At 54.0% G+C, this 27795-nt stretch overlaps 14 protein-coding genes across 14 annotated transcripts, besides 4 other annotated features; 5 read left to right on the forward strand and 9 right to left on the reverse strand.

Moving 5' to 3' along the window:
• Positions 1–40: 40 nt before the first annotated feature.
• Positions 41–229, reverse strand: EKO05_0009976 (uncharacterized protein; the record flags this gene model as incomplete). Its single annotated transcript, XM_059637654.1, has 1 exon — positions 41–229. The coding sequence occupies one exon, from the start codon at positions 227–229 to the stop codon at positions 41–43; it is 189 nt and encodes a 62-aa protein (XP_059493637.1).
• A 677-nt stretch (positions 230–906) lies between these two features.
• Positions 907–1736, forward strand: EKO05_0009977 (Stearoyl-CoA 9-desaturase; the record flags this gene model as incomplete). The annotated part of the gene is made up of 3 exons (XM_059637655.1): positions 907–1023; positions 1076–1452; positions 1505–1736. The coding sequence occupies 3 exons, from the start codon at positions 907–909 to the stop codon at positions 1734–1736; spliced, it is 726 nt and encodes a 241-aa protein (XP_059493638.1).
• A 175-nt stretch (positions 1737–1911) lies between these two features.
• EKO05_0009978 (uncharacterized protein) lies at positions 1912–2496 on the reverse strand (the record flags this gene model as incomplete). The annotated part of the gene is made up of 2 exons (XM_038942764.1): positions 1912–2435; positions 2484–2496. The coding sequence occupies 2 exons, from the start codon at positions 2494–2496 to the stop codon at positions 1912–1914; spliced, it is 537 nt and encodes a 178-aa protein (XP_038794534.1).
• A 586-nt stretch (positions 2497–3082) lies between these two features.
• Positions 3083–4479, reverse strand: EKO05_0009979 (Septin spn4; the record flags this gene model as incomplete). Its single annotated transcript, XM_038942875.1, has 6 exons — positions 3083–3661; positions 3712–4022; positions 4073–4235; positions 4284–4326; positions 4375–4388; positions 4444–4479. 6 exons carry the CDS (start codon positions 4477–4479, stop codon positions 3083–3085), a joined length of 1146 nt encoding a protein of 381 aa, XP_038794535.1.
• Positions 4480–4647: 168 nt separating this feature from the next.
• Positions 4648–4681: a tandem repeat.
• Positions 4682–4881: 200 nt separating this feature from the next.
• Positions 4882–7650, forward strand: EKO05_0009980 (U3 snoRNP protein; the record flags this gene model as incomplete). Its single annotated transcript, XM_038942884.1, has 3 exons — positions 4882–4899; positions 4953–5065; positions 5115–7650. 3 exons carry the CDS (start codon positions 4882–4884, stop codon positions 7648–7650), a joined length of 2667 nt encoding a protein of 888 aa, XP_038794536.1.
• Positions 7587–7631: a tandem repeat.
• A 293-nt stretch (positions 7651–7943) lies between the features above and the next one.
• On the forward strand, positions 7944–8701 carry EKO05_0009981 (uncharacterized protein; the record flags this gene model as incomplete). The annotated part of the gene is made up of 2 exons (XM_038946978.2): positions 7944–7964; positions 8099–8701. The coding sequence occupies 2 exons, from the start codon at positions 7944–7946 to the stop codon at positions 8699–8701; spliced, it is 624 nt and encodes a 207-aa protein (XP_038794537.2).
• Positions 8702–9053: 352 nt separating this feature from the next.
• EKO05_0009982 (uncharacterized protein) lies at positions 9054–12485 on the forward strand (the record flags this gene model as incomplete). The annotated part of the gene is made up of 4 exons (XM_038942953.1): positions 9054–9213; positions 9262–9505; positions 9555–9941; positions 10019–12485. The coding sequence occupies 4 exons, from the start codon at positions 9054–9056 to the stop codon at positions 12483–12485; spliced, it is 3258 nt and encodes a 1085-aa protein (XP_038794538.1).
• A 375-nt stretch (positions 12486–12860) lies between these two features.
• EKO05_0009983 (Long chronological lifespan protein 2) lies at positions 12861–13280 on the reverse strand (the record flags this gene model as incomplete). Its single annotated transcript, XM_038942863.1, has 2 exons — positions 12861–13054; positions 13115–13280. 2 exons carry the CDS (start codon positions 13278–13280, stop codon positions 12861–12863), a joined length of 360 nt encoding a protein of 119 aa, XP_038794539.1.
• Positions 13143–13187: a tandem repeat.
• A 280-nt stretch (positions 13281–13560) lies between the features above and the next one.
• On the forward strand, positions 13561–13908 carry EKO05_0009984 (snoRNP complex protein; the record flags this gene model as incomplete). The annotated part of the gene is made up of 2 exons (XM_038942844.1): positions 13561–13741; positions 13883–13908. 2 exons carry the CDS (start codon positions 13561–13563, stop codon positions 13906–13908), a joined length of 207 nt encoding a protein of 68 aa, XP_038794540.1.
• A 283-nt stretch (positions 13909–14191) lies between these two features.
• EKO05_0009985 (uncharacterized protein) lies at positions 14192–14692 on the reverse strand (the record flags this gene model as incomplete). The annotated part of the gene is made up of 1 exon (XM_059637656.1): positions 14192–14692. One exon carries the CDS (start codon positions 14690–14692, stop codon positions 14192–14194), a length of 501 nt encoding a protein of 166 aa, XP_059493639.1.
• Positions 14693–14975: 283 nt separating this feature from the next.
• Positions 14976–16427, reverse strand: EKO05_0009986 (uncharacterized protein; the record flags this gene model as incomplete). The annotated part of the gene is made up of 1 exon (XM_038942848.2): positions 14976–16427. One exon carries the CDS (start codon positions 16425–16427, stop codon positions 14976–14978), a length of 1452 nt encoding a protein of 483 aa, XP_038794541.2.
• Positions 16428–17956: 1529 nt separating this feature from the next.
• EKO05_0009987 (uncharacterized protein) lies at positions 17957–19349 on the reverse strand (the record flags this gene model as incomplete). Its single annotated transcript, XM_038942819.1, has 3 exons — positions 17957–18695; positions 18744–19123; positions 19305–19349. The coding sequence occupies 3 exons, from the start codon at positions 19347–19349 to the stop codon at positions 17957–17959; spliced, it is 1164 nt and encodes a 387-aa protein (XP_038794542.1).
• A 707-nt stretch (positions 19350–20056) lies between these two features.
• Positions 20057–20081: a tandem repeat.
• A 4070-nt stretch (positions 20082–24151) lies between these two features.
• EKO05_0009988 (uncharacterized protein) lies at positions 24152–25117 on the reverse strand (the record flags this gene model as incomplete). The annotated part of the gene is made up of 1 exon (XM_038942760.2): positions 24152–25117. The coding sequence occupies one exon, from the start codon at positions 25115–25117 to the stop codon at positions 24152–24154; it is 966 nt and encodes a 321-aa protein (XP_038794543.2).
• Positions 25118–25830: 713 nt separating this feature from the next.
• On the reverse strand, positions 25831–27720 carry EKO05_0009989 (uncharacterized protein; the record flags this gene model as incomplete). The annotated part of the gene is made up of 1 exon (XM_038946979.2): positions 25831–27720. One exon carries the CDS (start codon positions 27718–27720, stop codon positions 25831–25833), a length of 1890 nt encoding a protein of 629 aa, XP_038794544.2.
• Between the last annotated feature and the right edge of the window lie 75 nt (positions 27721–27795).

Raw genomic sequence — 27795 nt, forward strand, 5'->3', positions numbered from 1 at the left:
TAAATGCCTTGAAGTGGCCTGGCAGTGGCGCGTCGTGTTCCTAACTCCTGTTCGTCCAAGACGTTCTCAAACACTTCGCCTGCATACCGATATCCTTCGAGAATTTCCCACTCCCGCCATTCACTGCACTGACATATTCCTTGCAATTAACGCCGGCTCCATACCCGGTTAGATGTTCCATGTGGCTCCCCCAAACAAATGGCGACTGCTCGCCAATGACCTGTCTCATGATTTGGAACAACCTAAACAGCAATAGACAGCAATATAATAGATTGTGATGTCTCTCGGTTCTAGTCTTCTCAGGCAATCTTTGTCGTTATTTGGCCCTGCAATCATCCACTGACCTATCATCAACCACCGGCTTTTTCTACCACAAATGCGCCACACAAACTACATCCAGAAAGAAGATTTCCAAATTCGATTCAGTAATCATCTACCAATCTACACGCACCTGTTCTGGACTCAACGCCTCGTCGCACATGATGCTTTCGAGATTCCTTCGCCCCAAATTACAGTACTGTTGCCTGGAGGTTGGATCATTCACCTCTCCTGCGATACTGCCATCCCGAAAGTCTGGCCGGTCTGCGATACGATCCGGTAACCCGTTCTCGAACCTCGTCACTTTCAGTCTGTATGCGTAAATGGACCACAGATGGCTGAAATCCAGGGCGGATACGCCCGTATGTTGTATACTATAGGAACTTATTGACAACGATGTCAGGCGACCACGTACCCCAGTTGCAGGCACGGCCTTGCCTCTCGGCTCAGGCTACCGACCACCGACAGCTCCGTACCCAATTTGGTGGATTTGAGGCCAAAGTACTGGTGTAGTGTCATATAGGAGCGTGTTCCAACACGAAGGCAGGAGGTACTAGCTTCCTCTCGCCACGCTTCCTTACGCTTAGGATGAAATACACGATCATTACAAGCGCTTTGCTTGCTAGTGTTTCAGCACACACGATATTTACCCAGCTCCACGTCAATGGAGTAGGCCAAGGGCACACCAAAGGTGTCCGAGTACCCGTGCGATTGTCTCCAGGACCAGGTCATCTGACGCCTACTGACTGAGTCTTAGACCTACGATGGACCCATAACTGACGTTACCTCGAATGATGTGATATGCAACGGAGGCCCCAACCCGCTGAACCAGCCGCTACCCAAAGACATCATCAACGCCAAGGCCGGCGACCAGCTCTCCACAGAATGGCACCACACGCTCGACTCGACTCCCGAGACCGACAAGTCTGACCCCATTGATCCAGGTCACCTAGGGCCGATCATGATCTACCTTGCCAAAGTGGACAGCGCCTTGACAACCACCGTGACAGGGCTCAAGTGGTTCAAAATCTACGAAGACGGCCTCGACTCGAATGGCACCTGGGCAGTGACCCGCCTCTACAACAACAAAGGCAAAGTCTCTTTCACACTACCCAAGTGCATCCAAAATGGACAGTAGGTCTCCTCTTCGTCTACTTGCACACTCACTGCTAATACGCCACCCTAGGTATCTTCTCCGCGCAGAGCTCATTGCGCTCCACGCCGCCTCCAGCTACCCTGGCGCACAGCTGTACATGGAGTGCGCACAGATCAACGTCACTGGCGGAGGGAGTGCTACCCCGACGACAGTAAGCTTTCCGGGCGCGTACAAGGGGACAGATCCGGGAATCAAGTTTCAGCTGTACTGGCCAGTGCCAACGAGCTATACGATCCCGGGGCCGAGGCCGTTCACCTGCTGAGTAGGGTGAAGTGATGCATTTAGTGGGTTGTAGAATGTGGCTGCTGCTGAGGAGGGGCAGAATGAAGACAGAGCCAGGTTGTGGTGACGATGGTTGATACGATGGCCTTATTGATATGACTTTACAACGCCGAACTCCTCGCTCGTAACTCATGAACCCCCAAGAGCAACAAAAGTTACTTCATACTCAGCCCCCCAAACACCCTATCCAGCTCCTCCCCTTCCCGACTCTGCCCACCACCCTGCGCACCCGTAAATTGAACATCCTGCATCTGTCCCAAACCTTTTCCCTGCGCCTCTCCAGACACAGGTTGAGCCTCGTCTACATTCTCCGGCTTCAATATATGAACCCCACTATCGAGCCACCCCGGCGCAACCCTCCTCTTCTCATCCAACTCCTCCTTCTCACGCCTAGCACGAAACGCCTGCAGCGTCTTCCGCGCCTCGATCTCTAGTTGATCCAGATGTTCCTGCAGCGCGACACAGCTCCGGAGGATCGCGTCCGGGTGCGCTGACTGTCCGGAGCTGGATGTGACGTATTGCGGTGGTTGGCTGGGGTCGGCGCTTGCGTTTTGCTGCAGGATCGAGGGTGGGAGGGTAGAGGGGAGTGTGACGTAGGAATATGGGAGCGGTACGCTGTGCGGGAGCGAGAGGAAGGGGGAGACTGTGAGGGGCACCTGGGCGAGGAGTGGGTGCGGGTCTGGTAAAGTTGTGTTAGGGAAGGGTGGCGTGGGTTTGAGAGACTTACGTTCGTCGTGCATATTGAGATTCTTGTTAAAGTATATCCACGGTAGTAAGGTTTGTGTTCTAGGCGCACGATTGTGTCCTGGTTGCGGCTTCGCGGGTGGTGGGTTGCTAGGGGACGGGATGACGCGGGGGAAAGACGGAACGGTGGAGCTCTGAAGCAGGTACCGAAGTTGACTTCAATGAGAGCACGTGAAAACAAGCTCGTTTTATATGTCTGCACCTTAACAACTCAAGAGTGAGGGTTGTCCCGACTTAAAACAAATAGTCCATGCTGCAATAGCTACGATCGAGCATCTGCACGTGGTACCAAGATCATAACAGCAAGCTTGCGGATATTACAGCGCGGAACGGCAGTGCGACCAGCCGCACCAAGCTAGATTAATCTACCAAGTAGAAAGCTATGAAGTATAACACGTAACTCGAGCCCTTCAACCCAGTACACATTTTCGTTCAACCCGGAACCCGCAACCCCGTCGCGAAGTGGCATTACAAACATATGGAAATTCGAAATAAAGAGGGGAATCTCGAAGGAAGAATACTGAAGATCGACGCCCTAGTGCACAGCAACCATTGCTGCTACACAAACACCATGCAATACGCTTAACGACGGCCGTGCGAGCGGTTGACGCTGCCTTGCATGGAATCGACTTCGGTCTCGAGACGCTTGATCTCGGCGTGGCTGGCCTCGAGGTCCTTGTTGAGGCGGTCGCGCTCCGCAATGAGCTTCTGCTCCCACTGCCTGAATCGCTGCTCCTCAACCTTGACCTGCTCGGTGAAGCGCTTGCGGAGAGCCTCCTCCTCTTCCTTGAACTTGGGGTTGTCGAGCTTCCTTGGGCGTGCCTCGCCAAACTTCCGTGTCTCCATTTGCTGTGCGCGGTATGCCTCGTAGTGGTTCTCCTCGGTGGTGTGGATGAGGTCGAGCATGTGGGTTCGAATAAGAATAGCGCGAAGCTTTTTGAAGTCGCAGTGCTCCTCGTTCTCGACCTCGGCGACGCCCCAGGCGTACTGACGGCCCTTGACGGTGCGGCCGTCGTTGGTCTGGACGTCCTTCTCGGAGCCAATAACGGAGAAGGGCATGGCGTCGATCAAGCCGTGGGCGTGGGCCATGGCGGCAGCGTCGTCGTCCTCGAGTGGGGGAGTGTAGATCTTGATGCCCTGGGCATCAATGACCTGGCGAACCTGGATCTGGTCAGCTTTTGCAATTACAGAGCACCCGCGCTTCAGCGTACCCTGGTCTTGAATTTGAAGAGGTCCTGGGGGCTCAAGGTATCGGCCTTGGCAACGACGGGTATCAAGTTGACGCGTGTGCACAGCTTCTTCATGACTTCGATGTCGAGGGGCTTGAGAGTGTGGCCGGTGGGGCGAATGAAGTACAGGCAGGCGTGTACACGAAGATCGATCTTCTCCTTGCGCTGGGGCTGCTGCTCCTGCAACATGTACGACTCGTGCTGGTCATCGAGGAACTCGATGATGGGCTGCCACGAATCACGGTTGTTGACGTAGTCGCCGAAGCCGGGGGTGTCAATGACAGTCAGGCGGACTGCAGCTGTTAGCCAAGGGGTTCGTCAATCATAGGATCGCCAAGTGTACCCTTGAAGAACTTCTCCTCGAGCTCGGCCTTGGTGATCTCAATCTCGACCGTCTTGTCCATCTGCTTGTGGTGTCGTCGCTTGTGGTCGGCGTAGTTCTTGATGGTGGTAGAGAAGAGGGTGTTGATGAAGGTTGTCTTCCCGAGACCGGACTCGCCAGCAACCTATACGTGTAAGTCATGCGATGTGCAGAGTTCCTGGGACAGTCGTACCATGATGGTGAAGGCAGCACCGCGCTTGGCGACAATCTTGTGCCTGTCCTACGTTAGTCTGATACGGATGCGTGTCCTGAGGGGGTTGTACCTCTGGTTGGGCAGCTAGGAGAACAGGTCAGCATGGAGTTTGCGGAGCTTGGAGAGGGAGTAAACGCACATTGGCAATGCCAATTGGGGAAGCTGACTCGGCCATGGTGAGCCTATGTGTTCAAGCTGTCGTGTGTATGGGGGACTGGGGCGCGTGTTAGTCAAGAGGGCCCTTGTTGTGTCTGTATTTCCGTGTGTGTAAGACTGACGTGCTCGATTCGTAGACGGATGGACAGGGCAGACACCGTGAGGAGATGCGCGCGCTACAGTCGTGGGTGGAGGGTGCTGGGGGAAGGTGGTGGTGGTGGACAATTTGGTTGTCCCCTTTCTGCACGACGCCCATTCGGCAAGCACTGGCCCTGAACGGGGAAACCGCGCTACTGCGCGCCGGCCATTTTCAACCTGCGCTCGGACCCGCGACTCTCAAAAAAGTTGAGATGATGCTCCTACGCCCCGCCGCGACCAGTCGACAGTGCCGAGGTCAGGAACACTGCAAAAGACCTGCACAATGAAGACAGACTTTCAGGTATGTCGCGCGACAGCTACTGTTTCAGTGCGACGCCGCTAACTTACTCCCAGTTCTCCAATCTGCTGGGGACCGTCTACAGCAGAGGCAACCTGCTGTTCACGCCAGACGGCACGTGTCTGTTGTCGCCGGTTGGTAACAGGGTGACTGTGTTTGACCTTGTCAAGTACTTGCACTTCGAGCCCTACTCACATAATCCCACTGACAGTTCTTAGCTCGAAATCCTACACCCTTCCATTTGCACACCGAACGAACATCGCCCGCCTGGCCCTCAACCCTCGCGGCAACCTGCTCCTCTCAGTCGACGAGAATGGCCGTGCCATCCTGACGAACATCCCCCGCCGGGTCGTCCTCTACCATTTCTCTCTTCGCGGCGAGGTCACCGCCCTCGCTTTTGCGCCATCTGGACGTCACTTCGCAGTAGGCATTGGAAGGCAGATCGAAGTCTGGCAGACGCCTTCGACACCAGACGTCGCGGATGGCGATCTCGAGTTTGCACCATTCGTGCGACACCGAATATATACGGGGCACTACGATGCTGTGCAGAGCATCGAATGGTCGAGTGATTCGAGGTTCTTCCTTAGCGCATCCAAAGACCTGACAGCGCGGATATGGAGCATCGATGAAAAAGAGGGTTCTGCACAGACAACACTAGGAGGTCACAGGCAAGCAATCGTGGGTGCATGGTTCTCAAAGGACCAAGAGACGATCTACACTGTCAGCAAAGATGGAGCCCTGTTCATGTGGAAATATATGTTGCGATACGATGCGCCAGACGACGCCGATGAGGACGACGATGATAACCTGCAATGGGGCATCGCGGAGCGACACTTCTTCAACCAGAACAACGCACATGTCACCTGCGCTGGCTTCCACCCGGAATCGAAGCTGCTGGTTACGGGCTTTTCGAACGGTACCTTCTTCGTTCACGAACTTCCCGAATTTGCGCAAATCCAGAGTTTGAGTATCTCACAAAACGACATCGACTACGTCGCAATCAACAAGACGGGAGAGTGGCTGGCATTCGGCGCATCGAAACTTGGGCAGTTGCTCGTCTGGGAGTGGCAGTCAGAATCGTACGTCTTGAAGCAGCAGGGACACTTCGATTCAATGAACACAATCGCATACTCTCCAGAGGGACAGCGGATCATCACCGCAGCTGATGACGGCAAGATCAAGGTGTGGGACGTAAACTCTGGTTTCTGCATTGTGACCTTCACCGAGCACATGGGCGGTGTGACAGTGTGCGAGTTTGCAAAGAGAGGCAACGTCTTGTTCACAGCCAGTTTAGACGGTTCAGTAAGAGCATGGGACTTGATCAGATACCGTAACTTCCGCACATTTACAGCACCATCGAGGCTATCCTTCTCATCGCTAGCGGTCGACCCTAGCGGTGAAGTCGTATGCGCAGGCTCGATCGATACGTCAGACATTCACATCTGGTCTGTGCAAACGGGGCAATTGCTCGACACACTATCTGGCCATGAAGGGCCGGTCTCGTCACTAGCATTCTCGCCAGACGCATCGACATTGGTGAGTGGAAGCTGGGACAAGACCGTTCGCGTCTGGAACATTTTCGCTCGTACACAAACCAGCGAGCCTCTACAATTGATGGCAGATGTCCTCTCAATCGCTTTCCGCCCCGACTCGAAGCAAATAGCTGTCACAACACTGGATGGTCAATTGACATTTTGGAACGTGTCTGATGCCGCTCAAGAGAATGGCGTCGACGCTCGTCGCGATGTGTCCGGTGGGCGCAAGATGTCAGATCGTCGCACGGCGGCCAACGTAGCCGGCACCAAGTCTTTCACAGCGGTCACGTACAGCGCAGACGGCTCCTGCGTTCTTGCAGGCGGCAACAGCAAGTATATCTGCTTGTACGACGTACAGTCAGGTGTCTTGCTCAAGAAGTTCACTGTTTCCGTCAACCTTTCGCTGGACGGTACACAAGAGTTCCTCAACAGCAAACTATTGACAGACGCTGGGCCACAAGGCCTTATTGACGAAACAGGCGAAGCTTCAGACCTCGAAGACCGACGCGACACCACACTGCCTGGCGCTCAAAAGGGCGTTGGCGCAAGACGAGTGCGTCCCGAAGTCAGGGTGCCTGCAGTGGCCTTCTCGCCAACAGGGAGGGCTTTCTGTGCAGCCTCAACAGAAGGACTTCTCATCTACTCCCTAGACAACACATTTCAATTCGACCCTTTTGATCTCGACATCAGCGTCACACCCTCCACAACTCTCGAAACTCTCGCTCAACAAGAGTACCTCAAAGCACTTGTCATGGCTTTCCGCCTCAACGAACGCAATCTCATTCGCCGCGTTTACGAAGCCACACCAGTCGAAGATATTCCTCTCGTCGTCAAGGACTTGCCAGCTATATACCTTGGACGATTACTACGCTTCGTTGCTGCACAGGCTGATGAATCACCACATCTCGAGTTCAACCTGGTCTGGATCGAATCGCTCCTCAGCAAACACGGACGATGGATGAAGGACAACAAGAGCGGCCTCGAGGCTGAGCTGCGGAGCGTAGAGAAGGCAGTCAGACGGATACAGGCAGAGCTTGCGAGACTGGCGGATGAGAACATTTACCGGATAGAGTATCTGCTTGCGCAGCCCGTCGAGAAGACCACAAAGTCAAAGGAGCTTGACTTTGAGGTCAAGGCGATAGGCAATGGCGTTGTGGACGAGGAGATGGCTGATGGCGAGGACGAGGAAGACGACGGAGGTTGGGAAGGTTTCGAATAATTGTTTTATATAGTTTCAATATACCCGCATCAGCGGCTTCATGCTGACTTTCATCAGCTCAATCATTTCCCCATTCCAGATCATTACATCGCATATGCTTTTGCCGGCCTTGCACTTGACTTATTGTACCATGCTCAAAACAGCCTTAGTCTAGCGTGATACCCCACAATCAGCCACCATACGTCAGCCATCTCTACTCCAACCTTGGAACCTTCACGACTTTCTTCGTAAAGCGCAATCTTACCAACTCCGTTCCTAATAACCTCTTACGATACCGACTGTTAGACGAAAAGATGCCTTCCAACTGTCCGTCTGTAACGCATCCAGCAATCTCCTCAATCAACGTGACTTCGCTCTTATACGAGCAATACCAGGACGCGCCTAAAGACGACTGGGAGCGGTTGTTGAAATGCTGGGGCATTTCTGACTGCGGAGACTGTCATCGCAGCAACGGATCTTGTGGATGGTGTCCGATTGTAAGCTGCTCTCCATCTTCTCCTTTTGCCTCCGCTTCCCTTTGAACCTTGCCAAAAACATCACGTCATCGCGTAGGACCAACATTCTGATATCAATGCAGTCCTCTACATGTCTCCCTCTTCCTAAAGACCGCCTTTCTAGAGCTTTCCCGCTGTTGACCCCTGTCAGATACAAAGGTATCTGCGCCCTGGGATCTGAGCGTTTCGAGCTGAGGACTAGCGGCCTGGGATGCCAAGTATCCACGATTACATTCTTGACTGCCATTGTCACTATCTTCGCAACCATTTTTGGGCTCTTGGTCATCTATGGCCTAGCAAATGTGATCAGGTGGATGTATCTAGCTATCAAGGGAAGCAACAATGGCTGGGTACAGTATGAAGATGGTACGGGCGAGATCTGGGTCCGAAAGGAAAGCTGGGGCAGGTGGTGGAGGAGAGTTACTGGACAGCAGAAAGAGTACGAGATTGAGGAGGTTGATGAGGGAACGCATGAGAGGGGCTGGAATTGGTGGAGAGCCGTGAAGAGCAGCGTCAATGGCACGGCGGCGGATGAGGGCAGGGTGCGGTTGGAGTGATTCATTTCCTGCCGCATCTCGGTCCAGGGTCGCACATGGGTCTGTCCGTATTGGAGTGCGGACGTCTGTGTACACCGAGCTGGGTGTAACTGTACGGCTCTGAACTTGCCTCGAGCCTATCGCCTATGGCGTCATCAGCGGCAACGTATCAAGGTTGGCCTCAGCAAAGCGCGCTCTCAATTCCTCTCTCACCTGTCCCCCTTGCGGAAGTGGGTCTTCGCCCGTGTTGCGCCACCATAAAGCTGCGTTTCCTCGTCTTGGTCCACCTTCTTTCTCTACTCCACTTCATGTCTATTGACCTACACCAACAACCTCACTTTTACACAGCTTTCTCACATCAACTGCTGTCAACATGTTCAAGGTGCCCAGCAGCACCATCCTGTTCAAGCCAGACTCAGGCGGCCCAGACGGATGTAACGTGTCTGAGTCTGAGTCTGTTTGTACACCGTCCGATTCTGACTCTGCCGATGACACCAATTCTCTGGCCAAGGTCAAGGCTATCTTGAAGACGCGTACATGTTCCAATGTGATACTCCCATTCTTGACTGACATCACCGCAGGAGATGAGCTTCAGCGCGAGTACCAGAAGCTACGCGCTGCTCGTTGCGATGAGAACGCCGACCCTCCGATCGACCTGCGCAGCCATGTTCGACGTGAAGGACGTCGTACCAAGCACAAGTGGAGTTCGGTCAAGGTCACGCGTAGTGAGAAGTCGGTGGATGAACAGGTGCAGATGCAGGCTTCCGTGACAACACCGCCGGCGCCCCACAAAGCGAAGACCTGGGCAGAGTTGTTGCAAGACAAGTAGGTGTTGCTTGTGTCTCATCTGTACAAGAGTGCTAACTTTGACCAGGAAGCTTAGAGACCAACGCAATGAGGCCGTGCAACACCACGCTACGGCTGGACAGAGCTACAAGAATACACGCGCAGGGAATAAGTTCCGCATGACCCAGAGGGCTAGCAAGAAAGCCAAAGACCCAATCAGCGCAGTGTGTGTCGATTTGAGAAACATCAGTGGTCCATCGATGCAGTTCAGCGAGGCTCATTCTGTCTCACCTGTCCCTCACTCCAACACCTCGACCTTTCCCCATGCTACGCAAGCCAGTCAAGCTACCTGCGGTGTGTGGCTGCCCCCACATTTGCGGCGAAGGGTCGCCACGCCTTCAAAGCCGGAAGCCTCCTTTGATACCTTTGACCAGGCCGCGGCAGCATCCACTGTGCAAAAGGAACCGAAGAACAAGTACGTAGAGAGATTCACGCATTCCTTGGACTTGGATTTGATTCTTTCTCTCCTTACACACAAGCTAACGACGTCAGATTCCCGAAAGCAAAGGATATCGACGACCCGGGATCTGAGCATGAAGGTGCGGCTGGAGTCGGGTCCAGCAGGGTAGACGAGAGACGCTTTACGCGCACCGACTGCACACGCCAGAAAGACAAAGATGTGGCAATGTTCGCTAATAATGCTTCTTCCAAAGACAACAGCTTTGCTAGCGCCGACGCTCCTGCTGCTGAGGTCTGTGGCCCATGTTACCTCAAAGATGATGAGCCCGCGTGGACTTTTGACCATATTAGCAACGGTTCGACTCGTACTGAAGATCCAGAGGATTTTAGGCTCGGCTCGGACAACAGCAGGTCCCTCGAGCAGCGCATGCTGGAAGACTTTGGCGACGATGCCGTTTCACGTCCTGTTTACTCGACGCCAGACTGCGTTTCCTCAGCACCTATCGTAGCCAGCCAGACTGCTCGACAAGACCATGGTGTCAGCGACTGCCAAGATCAAGGCCGTTGGAGCAACTCCTGCTGTCCCTCACTTCATGAGTCCAATTTCAGCCAGACCAACGTCGACCTCGACGCCGAAGGTCATCCTGAGGACAACGGAACTATCCACTGCCACCATTGTTCGTTTACTTTCAAATCAGAGCCGGGTCTTGCATGCTGCCCTGCATGCCATCAGTCTTCTGGACTGCACACTGGCGATCCTGCAACTGCAGATGTTGCGAAGGGTACACTGCGCACAATTTCGGAACCTGATATCGCAGAAGAGCGCGCCCAAAACTACTTCACATCTCCTCGTAAGTTCTGCGATCGAAAACCAGATGGTTTCGGGACAACACTCGAACACGCTTGGGAGGTGCTTGCGCTCCAGCGCTATATGTCTGTTGATCATCCCACGCTGCTGCAACATCTGGGCAACGCCACAACGCAAAAACTCGACTATACCGAAGCAGCGACTGCCTTTGCTGCAGTCTTGAAGCACCAAGAAGAGACCGGCTGTTGGGATCTTCGTCTGTGCTGGACCGACGCTGATGACAAGAAGCTACGGGAGTGTGTTGTGAATGAGCAACTCGAATGTGATGACTCGTTAACAGACAGTCTTCAGACCAGCGCAAAGGACTGTCGTCGACGCTGGAGACAGATCAAATCGAAGGACATATCGTTGGGAAAGACCAGCACGCCAACTACGAACCAGCCTCCCAAGACCACATACCCTGATGGCTGGAGTGCAGAACTTGACGAGGAGCTTTTGGATCTGAGGACCAAAAATTACGATCTCCGGGATATTGCCTTCGAGTTGGGGAAATCGGTTTCGGTGTGCAAGTCGCGCTTCAAGCAGATCGAAGCTAAGGGCTGCAACTCGAAGTCGCTGGAGCAGATCGAGAAGGACGCATCCGAGACACTTTGGTCACCTGAAATTGATCGCGACCTCATGAGCCTGAAAGAAAAGAAGAAATCATGGCGCGACATCCATGAGAGACTCGGCATACCTGCGGGAGATTGCAAGGCGCGCTTCAAGGAGATCAAACCTGCAGACTGGAGGCCAAATTCCAAGAAAGCCGGCAAGAAGTCTGCTGCAAAGCTCTTCACTCTTTCGAAAGGCAAAGACAAAGGCAAAGATGTTCGTGCAGAGACACAACATAGCGGCGGTTGGATGCTGGAGAACGCGCGCGATCGGGGTCCTTGCGACAGCAATCCAGACCGTGATCATGTCCACGGAAACGACATCGGGTACAACGCTGATGACGACAAGCCCACTGTTCAAACGCGAGATTGCGGATGCGAAGACAATGGCTGGTGTTACTGCCCTACTGCTGCAGAAGTTTTACGCACCACGGCTGACACTTCCGACAATCAATCCTGGTGCGCGGGGTGCGGTTATCATCCTGACTGGTGCATTTGCTGGCTCAATTCGATGGACCAGACCGATCCTGTCAAGAACACAGAAGCCGCTGATGGTTGGGGCAACGCTGTGGAAGATCCCTGGGGTACCCGTGACTCTCCTACGCCTCCACTCCGTGACTACAACAGCTCAGGCTGGGATTTTGGACATGGAATCCCTGTTCCCCCCAAACCAGCATCTTCGGATGACGGTAATCAACGGTGGGGCATGCCAGACACCTCTCAGCACCAGCCTCGGTCTGCACCGTATACCCCTTACACCGTCACCTACCGGGCCACCATCGAGTTTGGAGACAAAGAGATGAACGTCCCTATCGACGGCAAGAACGTCTATGGTCCCGAGAAGACCGTCGTCGAGGGTGGTATGCAGAAAGTGTGGAAGTGGGTGCACGACAAGGATCTCGCTAGCAAGATCGGTCTGCAGGATGCGTTCGAGCTCGCCCAGGCTATGCATGAGGGAGAGCAGGATGAGAAGATCGAGACCGTCAAGGTTGGTCGAAAGGGTAGGTCAGTCACCAAGTCTGTTCGCAGGAGCAGGTCTGGCAGTGAGTGCGGAGGTTGGGGATGCTGGGAAAACTTGAACCGAGCGAATGTCACCATTTGAGAGTGTGGAGTTCATGAGCTTGGCGGGGTGCGATGCTTGCTTTTAAGGATTTGGGAAGAAAGGTACGGTTACACGGTGCTTACACGATGAGCTCACCAAGAAGCTAAGGTTATATGGCAGACTAGGGCTTGAAAGTCATGATCAAGCAAAGATGGCAAATGAAACCACATTCGTGACAGTCTCGTCCACATGTTCAGTAAGCCATTGATACCAAGCTGTCTGTCCACGTTCCCTGGAGTTGTGTCTCGTAGCCACTGATCATAACAACCATCCTCACGGTGGGCAACGCTTCTGCAATCGCACTCCCTCACATCCACAGCAGCCACTCCTTTACACATAGCCCGCCTTCCCTTTCCGTCTTCTCGTCCTCCCCATCTACAACAGCCCCTTCCGAGCCAACTCGACCTTCTTCGCAAACTCACCCTCCTTCCACCCTCCCTTGGACCCACAGATCGCAATACCATCCCCAAGCTCGACCTTGTCTTCATTCGCTTCCCAGGCGCAGGGGCAGTGGTGGGGGAAGTGCACGCAGGAGAGGGTGCCGGGGCAGAGGTAGTGGCTGCATTGTGCTGAGCAAGGTATTAGCACTGAACGGTTGGTAGACATGAAAAAACAAAATGTTTTCTTACCGTTCTCGTACTGTGCCTGGTACCACGAGCTGTCGCTGCGCACGTTTGCTTGCTGCTGCTGCTGCTGTTGCTGGCCTCCGCCATTGCCGAACATTTGGTCGAAGAAGCCGAATTGGGCAGTCGCTGTGAGGGTCCAGAGACCGAGGAGGAGGAGGGTCTTGAACATGGTGCTGTGTGTGGTTGTGCGCCCAGGAGCGAATTTGGGGATTGGACAGAGTGACGACGATGCCGGTGGTGTTGCTGATGTGGAACTTGGAGGCTGCTTGGAGCTGATTGGCCGAAGGCTGGGAGGGCAGGAGAGCATCGCAGTGCAGGGATGCACAGCCAAGACGCGCCAGCTTCGGCGGTCCGCAAAAATTCAATGTCGAAATTCGCACAGCTGCAGCATCCGCGACCAACATCTCCACGCACGCCGCCGTCCACTACACGACACCAACACCGCCGCCATGCATCTCATGTACATTGTCGACCCCACCGACCCGACCAAGCGCGTCTACACCCTGCAGAAGGTCATCGATGGAAAGGTCTCCAAGAGCGCCCACCCGGCCCGTTTCTCGCCCGACGACAAGTACAGCAGGCATCGCGTCACCATCAAGAAGCGCTACGGCCTGCTCTTGACACAGCAGAGTAAGTGAAGAACCTCGTGGGTGGGGTGGGGGTGGGGGTGGGATGAGCAGATCGCTAGAAACAACAGGACAGCGCAGGAGCAGAAACTTTGAAAATAGAGAATGGCGTCCAACTTGGAACAGCGCGCTGACCACTCTGCAGAGAACAAGGTCGCCGAGCGCGCTTAGAGGGTTGCAACACCAGATTCGCGAATGGGCGACTTCCAGCTACTGAGACAATTCGCCTCGATTTGCGCACCCATCCAGCACGACACCTCCAACGCGCAGGGTACGGCTGCTGGAATGACTGCGATGTATACAAAAAGGCACGGCATGGCGTTATACGGCGTATGGGCAAAACTGCAGTCGACCATCACACGACCAGCATGAGCCTAGGATATTCTGAGGGTGCATCAATACCATTTTCACACTTCACAAAGCTCTGCCTAGGCGTCCGTTCCTGTCTTGCAACTCACACCTCTTCCTTCGCGTTCACCTCTTCGTCTCTCTTCTCATTCACAATCAACTCGTTGCCCTTCTCGTCCACAGCCGAATTCGCTCCATCACTCCTCGCGACCAACGCCACGTACGAAGACAGTAGTCCCGTCCACATGAGTATGTCAAATGCCAACAGCTGCGTCAGATTCAGCAAGCCACTCGGAGTGAACGCAACATCCATCCCCACGAGCCCTGCGCTCCAGACCACAAAACCCCAGAACAAGGCATCTATGCCAAGACCCTGTATCAGCCGCCTGCCGAATTGGACGTCCATGTTGCGTTCCGTGATACGGAAGCAGGAATCCACAATGAAAGCCAGTTGGCCGAACGTCGCCACAGTCGTCGTCTTCGGGTGCCGCTTTCGAGGCGACGTCCATGTGTAGCTCATGACCAGGCAGAAGTGGGCTAGCTGGAGGCTGGCGATGAGAGCAAACGCGACGCGGCGTGCCAGCTTGCCCAGCGTCAATCGATCCATGGTCGCGGTGGATACTGTACTATGCAATAGGTAGATGTCGGCGAGCGTTTTGTGAACGTCGATGTGCGTGGTTAGACAAAGGGCAGAGGTCGAGTGTGCCGTGTGCGAGGTTGTGAGGTCGGTCATGACCATAAGGGTCAGGCTGGGCTGAAGCGGGGGGTGTCAGCATGCAGGGTACACAATGATTGTGTTCTGATTGAGGACTTGGATAGATGTTCACTACATTTTTCAGCCCTGCGTGTTCGCAGCAGATCGATCAATGCATTTCTCTCCGGCGTACGGTCTACGCTCGCACCTTGATGTTCCAACCCGTGATCGATGCTCGTCCGACGACCAACACACAGCTCCCAATTAGGACCGTTGCGCCTCCAAACATCTGCGCAGCTAGATAGCTACCCCCGTGGCTCTGAATCAACGCACCTGCAATGGGCGGGCCCACGAGTGTACCGACTCCCATGATGGCGAAACCCATGCCGTTCCTTGTTCCCACGCGACTCATGTCTTTCGTTAGAGTCGTCATGACTGCGGGGAATATACCCTGAAAGCCAGCAACGAAGAATCCATAGCACACCGCCCATCCATACAGTCCCGCCTCGCTGTGTACCAGCGGCCAGAAGAACAAGACAATGGATGATACGAAGCAAAACGGTATCAGCACGTTGTACGGGCCCGTGTACCTGTCGGCGAAGTAACTCGGTATCAGCCGCCCTAGGATGCCAACACCGTTGAGCACCAGCAGGACATTGACGCTCGTTGCGTACGACACGCCGATGACATGGACGGCAAAAGAGGAGATGTAGTAGAACGCAAAGTACTGCCCCAAGCCGATCAAGAAGATGGCAATCAAGAAGATACTATACGCCGGCTCTCGAAACGCACTGAACTCGAACAGCGGCCCGGACTTGCGCGGGGGCAAGCGCGGTTTGAGGAGCGAGCAGTACATGGAGCCGACGGCCAGCATCATGAAGCCCATCACCCTAACCGTCCACGGAAACCCGATCCGCGGCATCAGCTGGCGCGCAATCGTCGGATACACGAGCCCACCCGTCGCGCTCCCACTGGCCATGATAGCCATAGCGACGCTGCGATGGCGCGAGAAATACGTCGTGACGAGCGAAATGGTAGGCGCAAACTGCAGCCCGCAACCCAGCCCGGTCGTCAGGCCCTGCGCGAGGAAAAACTGCCAGTACGTCCCGCACAGACTCGTCATCATGGTGCCCAGGGCGGCGAGCAGCATGCCCGGGATCACCACCCAGTGGAAGTAGCCGGCGTCGAACAGTCGCCCGCTGAACATGCCCAGCGCAAAGTGGCCTAGCATCTGCATGGATCCGATCCAGGATACCGCTGAGGGCTCCAGGCCGAGGTCGTTGGTGTAGTGCGCTTGGAAGACGCCGAAGGTCGCGATCATGCCCCATGTGTTGAAGACGACAAGGTGGCCCATTAGGGATTGCGTCCAAGCTATCGTCCCGCCGTCTGGTGCTGGTCCTGGGTCGATGACCGAGGCATTGCTGCGGGCGGTGATTGTTTTGGCCACGTTCGTCAAGGCGTCTTTGGTCTTTACGGCGCGGGAGACATGAGAGGAGTGCGTTGGTATTCTCGATATGTCCTCCTCTTCATTCGAGTGTTTTGACGATATCGACGTGTGGCTGGGCGCGCAAAGGTTGTTGATAGTGTGGGCGATGTTTTCCGTCGCGGCGTCATCGGACATTCCCTTCTCCACGTCGTGAGCCACCATTATTGTGATGGTCGTGGCGGTGCCTTAACGATCCCTGCTCTTTCCTCGCAAACCAATGCCCTGGGGGTTGTGTGAAGCTCAGTGTACAAGCCACACAGGAAGGGAAAAAAAACAAAAAAACTGCACCAGTGTCGAAGAATTCAATGTTTATCCGGACCGCACGATGCGTCTTTCAAGAGCTTTTGCTGCAGCGAAACCCGCTCCGGCCGCGGAAGCTAGCCAGATGTGATTTGGTAAGAAAGCTTGTCTCTCCCGCATCTCACGCATCTGCAGTGATTCCCCTCGACAAAACTGTGTCACGTTCGTGGAGACAAAGGTTTGCAAAGATGGGGGGCCGTTCTGGGGTCTCCACATTTCCGGACTTCTCGCCGGGGGTTGACCAACATCTATTCGGCCTTTCTGCTGCATCCTCACCACATAGTGCAGCGCTTTTGCTCTGTCGTCGACATTATAAATCTACGGATTGCTGTACGTCGCACAAACAGCAGCATGTTGCGGTGCGCGTGTCGGCCGCGGGGGGCGTTTGCTGCTTAGCAACGCGGTGCTCCTGTCGTTGTCGTCAATCTTCGCCTGGTGAAGCGCGTTGGGTGATGGCGGATTTCAGGTGACGAATCGTTCGATATTCAAAAATCTGGTATTGGCGTGTGATCACACTTCGGCTTTCACCAGTTCCATGGCCAGTAGTCGATTAAAGAGAACGAATGGTTTGCGACAGGGCTTTTGATGCAAACATGCATCCACCTTGCATCTGTTTGCCTTCGAATTACTCCATGAAAGCCCATGGAAGACACCATGGAAGGCTGAGTCCATCGTAAAGCGTGGCGGTGCTGGATGCTTACGGACTGATATTGATCTTGGCCTAGCTCAGCCACGGTCTCGAAACGCCACTCTTTGCATTTCCTCATGTGTGGTGCATACAACCCGTGGAACACACTCACTGCTGGTCAAGAGGTGACACCAAGTGTGGCGGGGGGTCTCAGAAACCGGGAAAGGCCGCGTGAGCTCAGCAAGGCAGCCTGTTGAATCTCTCGACAAAGTCGTACCCTCAATATCGTCTTGATCGCTTTTCAGGACACTACCTACCTAAAAAAACGCTACCTCCTTCAGACGAGGCCATTTAAAAAATATCGACAGATTCCAATGGTCGATAGATACCGACAAATATCGTAAACGAAAAGACCTTTATTTGGGTTGTTCCGCTGCGCGCTCGCTAGAACACATGAGCAGGTGTTACGCGAGTGTCAGGGTTACAAAGAGGACAGCGACCTTTTTAGGGGTGAAGATATTTGACATTGTTGGAGATTTCCTGTAGATGCGCTGCGAGGACTGGTGTATGAGATACAACGTCATCCAGCAAGCAGCCAAGGTCTCCAAATGCGTGTTTGAGTCAGCATGCATGATATGGGACGTACAAGGCCAGGAAGCCCATCAGACCAATTGCTGCAATGCTGTGAAGATTACTACTCTGCTGATGCATGTTTGTGAATAAGAGTTGAGCCATAGATCGGCGTTCCTCTCTACCGTGTTCCTTAAGCCGACGTTGACAGTACACTGTTCTCTGCACCACGCAAAGCGTTCAATGCGCGATCCAGCTCATGCTCCGCTACCATCACAGTCCCCGCTCGTGCTGTACTAAGATAGCTCATTTCAACAGGCTCTCGGAAGCCTTCAGAGGTCTCTCCAACCAAACGCCCTGCAACACCGCACACAATGCCCGTGCTCTCCATTGGAAGATCGCGCAAGTCCAGCGTTATTGGGATGAGGTACTCCTCTTTGGAGCCAAGAAGGACGTCTTGCGTGAAGTTTGGCAGTAGCGTATGATCGATCAAGAGCGACGCCGGCTCAGAATTGGTTAGCGTGAGCGATAAAAATCTCGGACAGGGAGATGATATGAGGCATTTGACAAGACCGAGGTGCAGCGCATCGTCTGCAACACTTGCCGAGCGGTTGCTGTGTTCGTCTCGGCAACCAGCGCATTGGACGAGACGGATCTTGGAGTCGACTGTGGGGACAATGTTGCGGCGTTTGAGCGTGGCAAAAGTCTTCGTTTGTAATTCCGAAACTGTTGCTGGGGGTGGCGAGCCTGGTGGTTGGACTTCAAATGTCGGCACAGAAGTCTTTCGAGTGTGGTGATTGGGGTTGATGTACGACGAGGTCTCATCCTCAAAACGCAAGCCCTTGTCTTCTAGAGCCTGAATGACTTGCTTGCGATATCTTGACGGGACGAGAATGTAATCTGAGAAGTAGCTGGTGATGAAGAAGATTGATCTGTGACCCGTTAGATCGGTGCTCTGTTTGAGACAGCACAGCACTCACATTCCCGCCAGAGCGAGTGGTCCAGTCAATTCTAAGACACGACGGTCTGCATCAAGACCCTCGCCATCAACCTGCATGACCACAAAGTCCTCTGTGGTAATATGAACTTCGTTCCTGGAAGTGGCACTCAAAAGATTGAGGATAGGAACGAAGAGTTCGTTCACAAGTTTTCTAGAGCAGACGACCGAACATTCGACAGGCGTGATCGAAATGTTGATGAAAGGCTGTTCATCGTTCCATGCATCAGGTGGTTGGACAGCGCCGTTACTGCCATCGACTCTGCCACCATAAGGTGCAGTTGGTAATATTAGTTGTAGGACGGACTGGAGGAAATTGCTGTAGAGATGCAGCGGAATATGAAGGAGAGCGAGTTGTGTATCCTGAAATGAGAACATGTTAGTAAGAGCTTCTAGGCGAGAGGAACAGAGCACATAGCGGATATAAGACATGCCTCCCGTACATCCGTTCATACGCCCCACATGGCTGTTCCAGGGCAAGTATGTGACAAGAACTGTATTTGGATGCAAGGTACACAACTATCATGAACGATAAGACACATACCAGAAACTTGATGTCTGCACTCAGCAAGGTCTGAGATGAATCCATGACGTGCAACTACGCAGATAAGACTAGACCACGGAAGACGGCCGGTAGCGTGATCGCAGAGTGATGCTGTGGGTACCTCCCGGGTCGGCGAGTACAAGTTCGACAGGGCTGAAGCCAAGACCGGGGATGGGTTGATGAGAAGCGTATGAAGCGACGCCCGCTCGAACAAGCAATATGGACTTGAGATGGTACTTGATACTCGGTGTTAAAGTATGCAAACTAAAAACTATCGGTTGATGTGTTCTTGTCCAACGGGCCAGTGGGATATATCGTTCTTGAATCCAAAATTCATTCCTTCCAAAAAGTGCTCAAAATGCCACTCAACGTGGGGAGCGAATCACGGCCGAATATCGACGGTGGTGGACAGGATGCTCAAGCTTTAACGAGAAGGACTGGACCTTCCAACGGCCAGTAGTGCGGATAGACGTATCGGGGTACTTTGGCAAGAAACAAGACCGCTGGTGCCGCTGAGTGCCTCTTGGTCTCGGTACGAACAAGGGCGGTAATCTGAGCTTCGAAGAAGTGCAGAGTGGGAAAAGAAACCCCTCTTTTGTGATTGGCTGGCAGACTCGGAAGACTTGCAGCTCAATCTACGTTGCAGTTCGTGTCAAGAGCGCAATGCGCGGAAGCGGGGCGTGGGGGTAGACTGGATGTGAATAGGTTAGAGGCGGCTGAAGGCTAGTCCCGTGCCTGCGTGTAATGCGGTTGCTGACGCTGACGCTGACGCTGACGACTGCCCAGTGCAGAGACCAATATCGTTGAGCACGACGACAGAGGATCGGGCATGATCTGATATCTGGATATGCCGGAGCTTAAATTATTCAGACAGTAATGTGGAGCAGATCTTTTGTGGATGACTCGAACCCCAAGGTCCGAATTTTTCCCTTGGAGCGTCGTGCTGGAAAATCGGAGATAAGAGCATCGGCCAGCCAGACAATTAGCAAACAGCGAAGAGAATGACAGCGAGCTTGGACGACAGCCACAACGCATCACCCTTGTTGGTCATGCAGCGTGTCTTGGAAGGATGGAAAGGGAAGGATGGAAAGGGAACGGTGGGTGGGTGGAAAGGGAACGGCGGCCGTGCGCGCATCGTGGTAGCGTCGCTCCTGCCTGGGTTGTGACCTCATCTGCCACCACCACATCGCGTACCTGAATGTACCTGGCAGATGAACATCAATTCGACAATGGCGACATTACACAGCATCGATCGACGCAGCCAGACGCCTCCCTTCTCTTCTCGCCTGCAGGCGTTGTGCCGCACATCACCTTTCACCTAACCACAGGCTCGAACTTCAACCATCTCCAGGCAATCACAAGCAAGCTCTGTCATGCAGCTTGGTGAATTAGACCTGGCGTTGCATGTTTCAATCGCCTGCGCGGCTTCTCCATGCGGAAAGCCGGGCTGCTGTAGCGAGGATAGCTGCCGCCATCTTGGACCCTGTTCGCTGATCACTCTATTATCGACGTCGTTGCAACTCACAATGGTCCACCATGCTCGCAACGTGGGACTGGGCCGTAAGAAACGCACTACACGTTCTTTACGGTTACAACAGCCAACAAGAACTGTGCCCTTCATGGTTGTGTGACGCTGGCCTACTACCCCGCATCTTCATCTCCACCAACTCGTCGCTTGTGCGTCGACCACCACTCGTCCAACCATCTCACTGGCCAAGCAAATGACGTGCAGCGAAACAGGAGAGCTTTAGGGGAGCTCGCGGCCCTATGCGATCAGAGCGGCTTCCTTCGAGTGGAGGTTGCCCCGCTAGACACTCAGCCGACGAGCATGCTGACCCCCACGCGTCTCAGCACATGCATAACACATGCTGCAGCTGCCTCGAATCGTAGGAGTCTGACGACGCCAGGACGTGCCCCAGGTCAGGCAACACAGTCTGCTGGTTCATCTTGCAAGCTGAGCTAGAAGTGTGTTCAACGCTCACTAAACTGCGACTGGCCATTGATAATGCGTCCGCAGATCATGCATGCAAAGCTAGGCCCTTTCCCAGGCATCAAAGAGGCTATCTTCCGTATTCTTATACCACCTCACACGACCACAGAATGACGTGTAGCGGCCCCGCTTGAGCAGCAAGTGGTCACTCCACTACATCGAGCGATAACGCATTGCAATTTCCTTCGGCAATGAATCCTATGATGGCTTCTTCTTCGATCCTCTATGGAATAGTCTACGTCTCGAAATCGAATTCACCTCAGGCTGCACTTTGTTGCGGTGTATGGCAGTACGATCGTGAGTACTCTGCAGGCTTTGAATTGACACGTGTTAGCGCATGCTGTTACTGGCTTTCACGTAGCTACAAATCAACTGTTTTCTCTGGATCCGACACAGCAACTGTCTTATCACCGAGCACCCGCCTTGTGTGCTAGTGTGCTGGACGTCACACACGCCCTGCTTGTTTCCGAGAGCAACGTCGTATACACATCGGGTCTACGTCTTTGCACTACCAAGCGTCACCTCTATCAGCGACGTGTACGGTGTACTTTGAGTCTGTTTCCTAGGTCCCATGGCTTCTGGTGTGAGATTGTGTTGATGATGTGCAGATTCGACCAGACGGTATCTCGTGCGTGCACTTCGGCAACCTCGTATCTCTTGAATTCTTTGGGTCTACACGTGAGTTATAATACAGTAGTGTGAGGTACTAGTACCGCATCTAGAGATCATCAGGATTGAGATTTGGCTTGATCCATGTCTTTTATAAAGATGGACAACTAAGTAACCCCGGGGCAGCTATAGTGGCTTACTGCTGCCTCATTTCGTATATCTATCAGTGAGACGACGCTGGTGGTACCAGATGAGAATCCAGTCAAGAAGTGCTCTCTGATACAGGCTCATGTTCTCAGCGCTTGCGTAGAAGCTTAGTGAGTAAAGACTCGTTGGGAACATTGTTCTGATCTAAAAAATGCGAAAGCATGATTCTCTATAACTCGAAGCCGAGTCTCTCACAGCCATCAACCAACGAATAGAGCGTCTTTGCCACGTTTGCGTCTTTGCCATGTTTGCGTCTTCCCCAGTCATCCCAATCTTCGCCCACAGTTCGCACAAAGCTCTTATTCGCTGCAGACTCCTCAAAGCTCACTCTCTTCGTCCACCACGGCAATAACTCCTCAGCCCTTGCCCCACTATCTGCATCCAACTACCCAACCGCTCCGTCTACCAGCCCGACTCTTCCCTCCTCCCTCCCACCATCCCAGGAAATGATGGCAGCACATCGCCCACGGAACGTCCTCGTCACGCCTCCGCTGCTCGTGTGAGCTTTCATAGTACCCCAGTACTCATCCGGCGTTTCTGTCACGCTGTGGTAACAAGGCCCTCTATCACGCTGGCGCAGGCTAGCATTCCCATTGCGAGTGAAGAGTATTCTCCCAAAGTGCGTGATCATGAGAGGAGCGACAAAAACCAAGAGAGTTCCGTCGCCAAGCCAAGAAGAGAGTCTCTGTACAAGGCTCGCGCAGCCATTGAATCGGGCCGATGTCTCTACCATGTATACCATTGGGTGTATATCGATGTTGCCACTTGTACAAGCTTCCAACGCAAGCGTGGCCTGGCTTGATCTCCAACCGTCTTTTTTCTATCACGTGACCCTTGGGAATCTCATTCGACATGTCGCGGTTTACCAGGCTGAAGCCAGCGCACCGTTCTTGAGATCCCCTCGTCCTCACACTTCTCCTCCAGCCCCTCACCGTGCTGCGTGAAGTGATCCTAATTTTCTTAGTGCACAGGGACAAGCACGACATCTTTGATATCGCGAAACAGCCGCGCAGCCTGGCAGCCATCCATGGCGATCTGCAGGACGTCACCGGGCTAAGCAGGGTGGTCATGGGGCGTTGATTTCGTCAACGGTCACGCGTCCGAGATTCATCATGGCGATGGCGATGTGGTATTTTTTGGATTCGCAGGCCAGCTCTTCAATCCACACGGTGTCGCTGGAGAAACACGGCGTTGGGAAGGCCGTTCGGTGCGGTTCTGAAACTCGCCGTCGACGGGAGGAAGACAATGCACTCGCTGGCCGGGCCAGTGCTTGCACGGCGTGGCGGTGATGTGGAAAGTGGTCTCCGCAATACGGACGTGCTTTTCTTCCCAATCGCTGGATCCGGGGACGATGGGTCTTGGGGCTAGGTTCTTTGCGCCGTCGTTTGTAGTGACGACGTGACGGCCGTCGAGCAGCTGCCGTCCCAGCTCGTCGAGGTTGTCGGGGTGGTTTTCGTGGCTCAAAAGAACGGCGTCGATGTGCGGGGGTTCACTCAGCCTCAGTGCTCGGTCCGAGGTCACTCTGAGAGGCGCCTCGTGGTGTTCGGTCTTTCACTCGCTGCCGGCAGGGGAGAAGAAGGGGTCTGTGAGGAAGATGATCCCGTCGATGTCGAGGATCGCTGTAGCTGTTCCGATATGGGTAGTGCTATCTTGTTCTTGAACGCCGAGACGGTCATGTTTGCGGGAACCGCTTTGAGGTTAGGCAGAAGGAACGAGGTGACGTTGAAAGAATCTTAGACCTCCTTGTAGAGGCCACTACTGCGAGACGCACTGATCGATCTTGTACTTGGCTGGGAGGAGTTTTAGTTCCTGACTTAGTGCTCATGATACACCCCCGGCCCTCATCTCTTGCTGGCACTGACAGGTACACTACTTCTTCCTGGTACCATGGCACGGCCGACAAGCTTGTTCAAACCTTCGCGTAGCTCGTCATCGGGTCTCAGGCGCAGTGGATGGCAACACGAATGTTTGTGCAGTATCTTTCTATTGGGTTGGTAACAATTCGTAGACTGTACTATTTCGCACGCCATCGCGCTGTGCCCTACTTACTGCCCCTTGACCACACGTAGTTGTCCACCGGCGCCTCCGCCTTAACCGTGTCCCAAACCTGCTCGATGTTCTTAGCCGCCTCGTCACTCAGCTTGCCCTTCTTGATGCTCGCCGCCGTTTGCTCAATCTGGCTAAGCTTACTCGCGCCGAAGATCACACCATCGCCCTCCTCCGTCAGCGCAGAGTGGTAGGCAACCCAGCGGTACGCCAGCTCAGCCTTGCTAACGCCCTCCTTTTCGGCAATGGAGTTCCACGCCTTCAGTCCCTCGCGCAGACTCGGCTTGTCGTACATGCCGCTGTACATGCCGCCGAGGGCGTCTTTGCCGAAGCGCCCCACGCCGGCGTCGAGATCGGCGGCGGATTTGGTCAGGAAGCCGCCCGCGAGCGGCGAGTAGGCGTAGAATACCATGTTGAGTTTGCGCAGCACGGGGAAGAGGTCCTTCTCAAGGTGGCGCGCCACGGGGTTGTAGTTGCCCTGATAGACTTCCGGAAGCGGGTAGCCCTTCTCCTTGGCGAGGTCGTATACGCGCTGCACGTCTTGGGGCGCGTAGTTGCTCAGTCCAAAGCGCTTGAAGATGCCCTGCTTGTGGGCTTCGTTGATACCGGCGAGTGTGTCATCGAGGGGGATGTCTGGGTCGGGCGAGTGGATGTAGAGGATGTCGAATTGCTTGATGGCTACCTTCTCAAGGGCTTCCTTCGCGTGTTCGACGATGGTGTCCTTGTGTGCTGTGTCCGGCGCAAAGCCGCCAGGTACCTTTGTATCGATGGTGAATTGTGTGCGCTTGTCTTGTCGACCGAGAGCAGCTTCTGAGCCCGGGTATATGCGCGCTGTGTCAATGGTGGTTACGCCCGAGGCGAGGAGGACGTCAATGGCCTCAGAGACCTTGTCTGTGGTGGGGAAGCTGCCCATGGCGCCCTGGTCCATGAAGCTGCCTCCGCCAAATACTGCCTTAACCATGTTGCCGGAGTGTAGTGGGATTGTTGTGTATGTGTTGGAGTTTATTCGTGATGGAGTTGTAGTGTTGAATCTTTCTTAGAAGAGAGTGATGTGTGGGTGATTTGCAGTCATTTAGTACCATACTTATACCTCGCGATGGCCCATCGATCGATCGACATCTCAAATACTCACGTTCGACCCCACCGAGTGCCGTAGAATAGCGGCGCAACATCGTGGCGGATAGCTCCACAATAGATCGCAAGGGCACGTCACCAACCGTGGATCTTCCCGGGGTCTGGAATTTGCATGGCGTTATCTCCGGGGCAAAGATGAGAGAGTGCAATTCATTCCCGCTCCCTAGCGTGTTCATGACTAGGCGGTCGAGGACGTGGTGTTCCCAATCAGAAATCAGAAGCTTGTCAGAAAGCTTGTCAGAAGCGTAAACAGTGTAAGCAGTTCTTAGCGAGGCGACCTACACAGCCGGACGGGTGGTCGTTGAAGCCGGACGAATGATTACCTACACCGCGCAGTGTCAATGCCACGTCGGTGTGAAGGTTATGAAGCCAGTTCTCGTTTCGTTCGAGTAACATTCAAAGGTCAGTGTTGTCAGATGTTCATATGCTGAACGCTCCTACATTGCCAGCTCTCTTTGTTACTGGAAGAACCAGGTCCGACTTTATATCCAACACATCTAGTTTTGAGTATCTATTCAATGCCGCTCTAAACAGGGAAGTCTACGATGGTCCGGAGGCCATATCCTTCCATCCCCCTTCCGCGCCCCAAACACCAGCTTTCGTGTAGTCACCGCGTCCTCCGCCATTTAGATAGGCGAAGCGGAAGTATTCGGGCACGTCCTTCATGTGCTTGACCCATGTCCAACTTTCCAGGCGGTTGTCTGCATACCCTCTGTACCGCTCTACATCGTTGACTAGGATGCTAAGGCCGTCGTAGTGCTTTGGGAAGGGTAGAGTCCATTCGAAGGTGATGTTGGCTTTCAGGTGCGTGTGTAAGTTTTGATGGATAATCGGGGCGGTTATAATGGGCAGGAGAGAAGATATGGGTCCGTCGCGACGCAACTCATCTGGTGTTTGGAGAATACTGTCAAAGCCCCATCGCGCTATGCCGTTGATGAACAGTCCGACGAGAATACCTTGGAACAACAAGCTTGGACGCGTTTGCATAGAGGTGCCGGGGACAAGGAGCAGACCGAGAATGTAGTGGTGGATCCGAACATTCATCTTTGGTATCGCTACCAGCAGAAGTAGAGAGCCAACAAAAACACCATAGATGCCAAGATACTGAGGCAGTCGACCCTCGATGCGCAAGCACCATGCTTGTAGCAGTGCTATGCTGAAGAGACATAGCACGACGATGATGAGCGCGGGAACGGCGCCTGGCTGGTTCTGTAAGTCGTGGGGGGTCAGGCGCTCGATGGGGATCTTATCAAATGTGTAGTTGTTGAGTGCACCGATCCAACAACCTCCCAGCCATAGTATCGTTTTCTCGAACTGGGCATCCAAATCGCGGAGGGTCCTGGAGACTGCGAAGCGGTACACAGCATACATGCAGAAGCTTGCTGGGAGCAAACGGCCGAGGCATATAGATACCAAGGCATAGTAGTCGGTCAAAGAGGGCGGATCGGAGGCGAGCGCTACGTGGAAGAATATGCCTGGGAAGATGGAACAGAAGAAGACAGCTGGCGATGTCGTGAAAAGGGAGAGTAGGATTGTGAATGTCAGAGAGACACCGAGGAGAGGCCAGCGTAGGTCCCGACACTGAGACGAGGTGCCGGGGAGGAAGGAGAAAGATTTGGGGAAGTAGGAATCGAAGCCAATCGATCTGAGGTGCTTGCGGTTCACGCTGGGATAAGACGCTTTCTCGCCGATCATGGACACGACACCACATCCGCCTGAAGCGTCGCTGATGAAGCCGGCGTGGATAGCAGCGCTGCAAATGAAGGAATCTGCGCGGTAGTATGTGTTTTCCAAAGACTCGTCTTCGCCTGTGGGGCCGCCAATTACCAGGGGCTGGTAGTTCGCGACGTACTCACCCACGGCGTGAGGGTTTTGCAGTATTACACGCCTGCAGTTTGCGGGACAGCGGAAAGGCATTGAACTGTTCTCGAATGGGCGACATGAATCCCCGTTGAGGCCGCATCCGTTGCCGTCATTCCAGAAGCGTTGGGTGCAGCCTATTCTCACTGGAGCCCCGTAGCCCGGTACGTCAGCTGAAAAGGCACTCTTGTGCAGGATGAAAGCAAAACTAAGAATCCAAGCGGTGTAGCAGGCAAGCAGCAGCAGCAGTCTTTGCTTCCTCTTTGGGAAGAAAGTGTCTATCAAGCGTATGGGCGCGGTTTGGATCTTGGGGAGGAATGGGTGTATCTTCCAAGGTCGCGAAGGCTGTGGTCCCTTGACCCAGGTCTTCACGCGGATCCAAGCATGGTGTAAGCGCGGTGGTATGTGTCTACCGGTGTGATGATGCTCCTGTTGCGGGTGCTCTTCCTCTTCAGGCGCGTCGGCATGACCGATGACTACGGCTTCTTCGGGATCAACGTCAATGAGCTCGTCATCTCGGTAGGCTCGTGGAGGTGCAGCCTCGTCGTCGACGTAGCGCTCTGGGCTCATGTCCCGGATCGAGCGAAGCTCGTGGCGGGAGATTGGCGACGACAGCTTGGAGGTGGTGCTTATCGATAGGAAGTC

Source organism: Ascochyta rabiei, chromosome 18 (assembly GCF_004011695.2).
Source record: "Ascochyta rabiei chromosome 18, complete sequence".
Lineage (NCBI taxonomy): Eukaryota > Fungi > Ascomycota > Dothideomycetes > Pleosporales > Didymellaceae > Ascochyta > Ascochyta rabiei.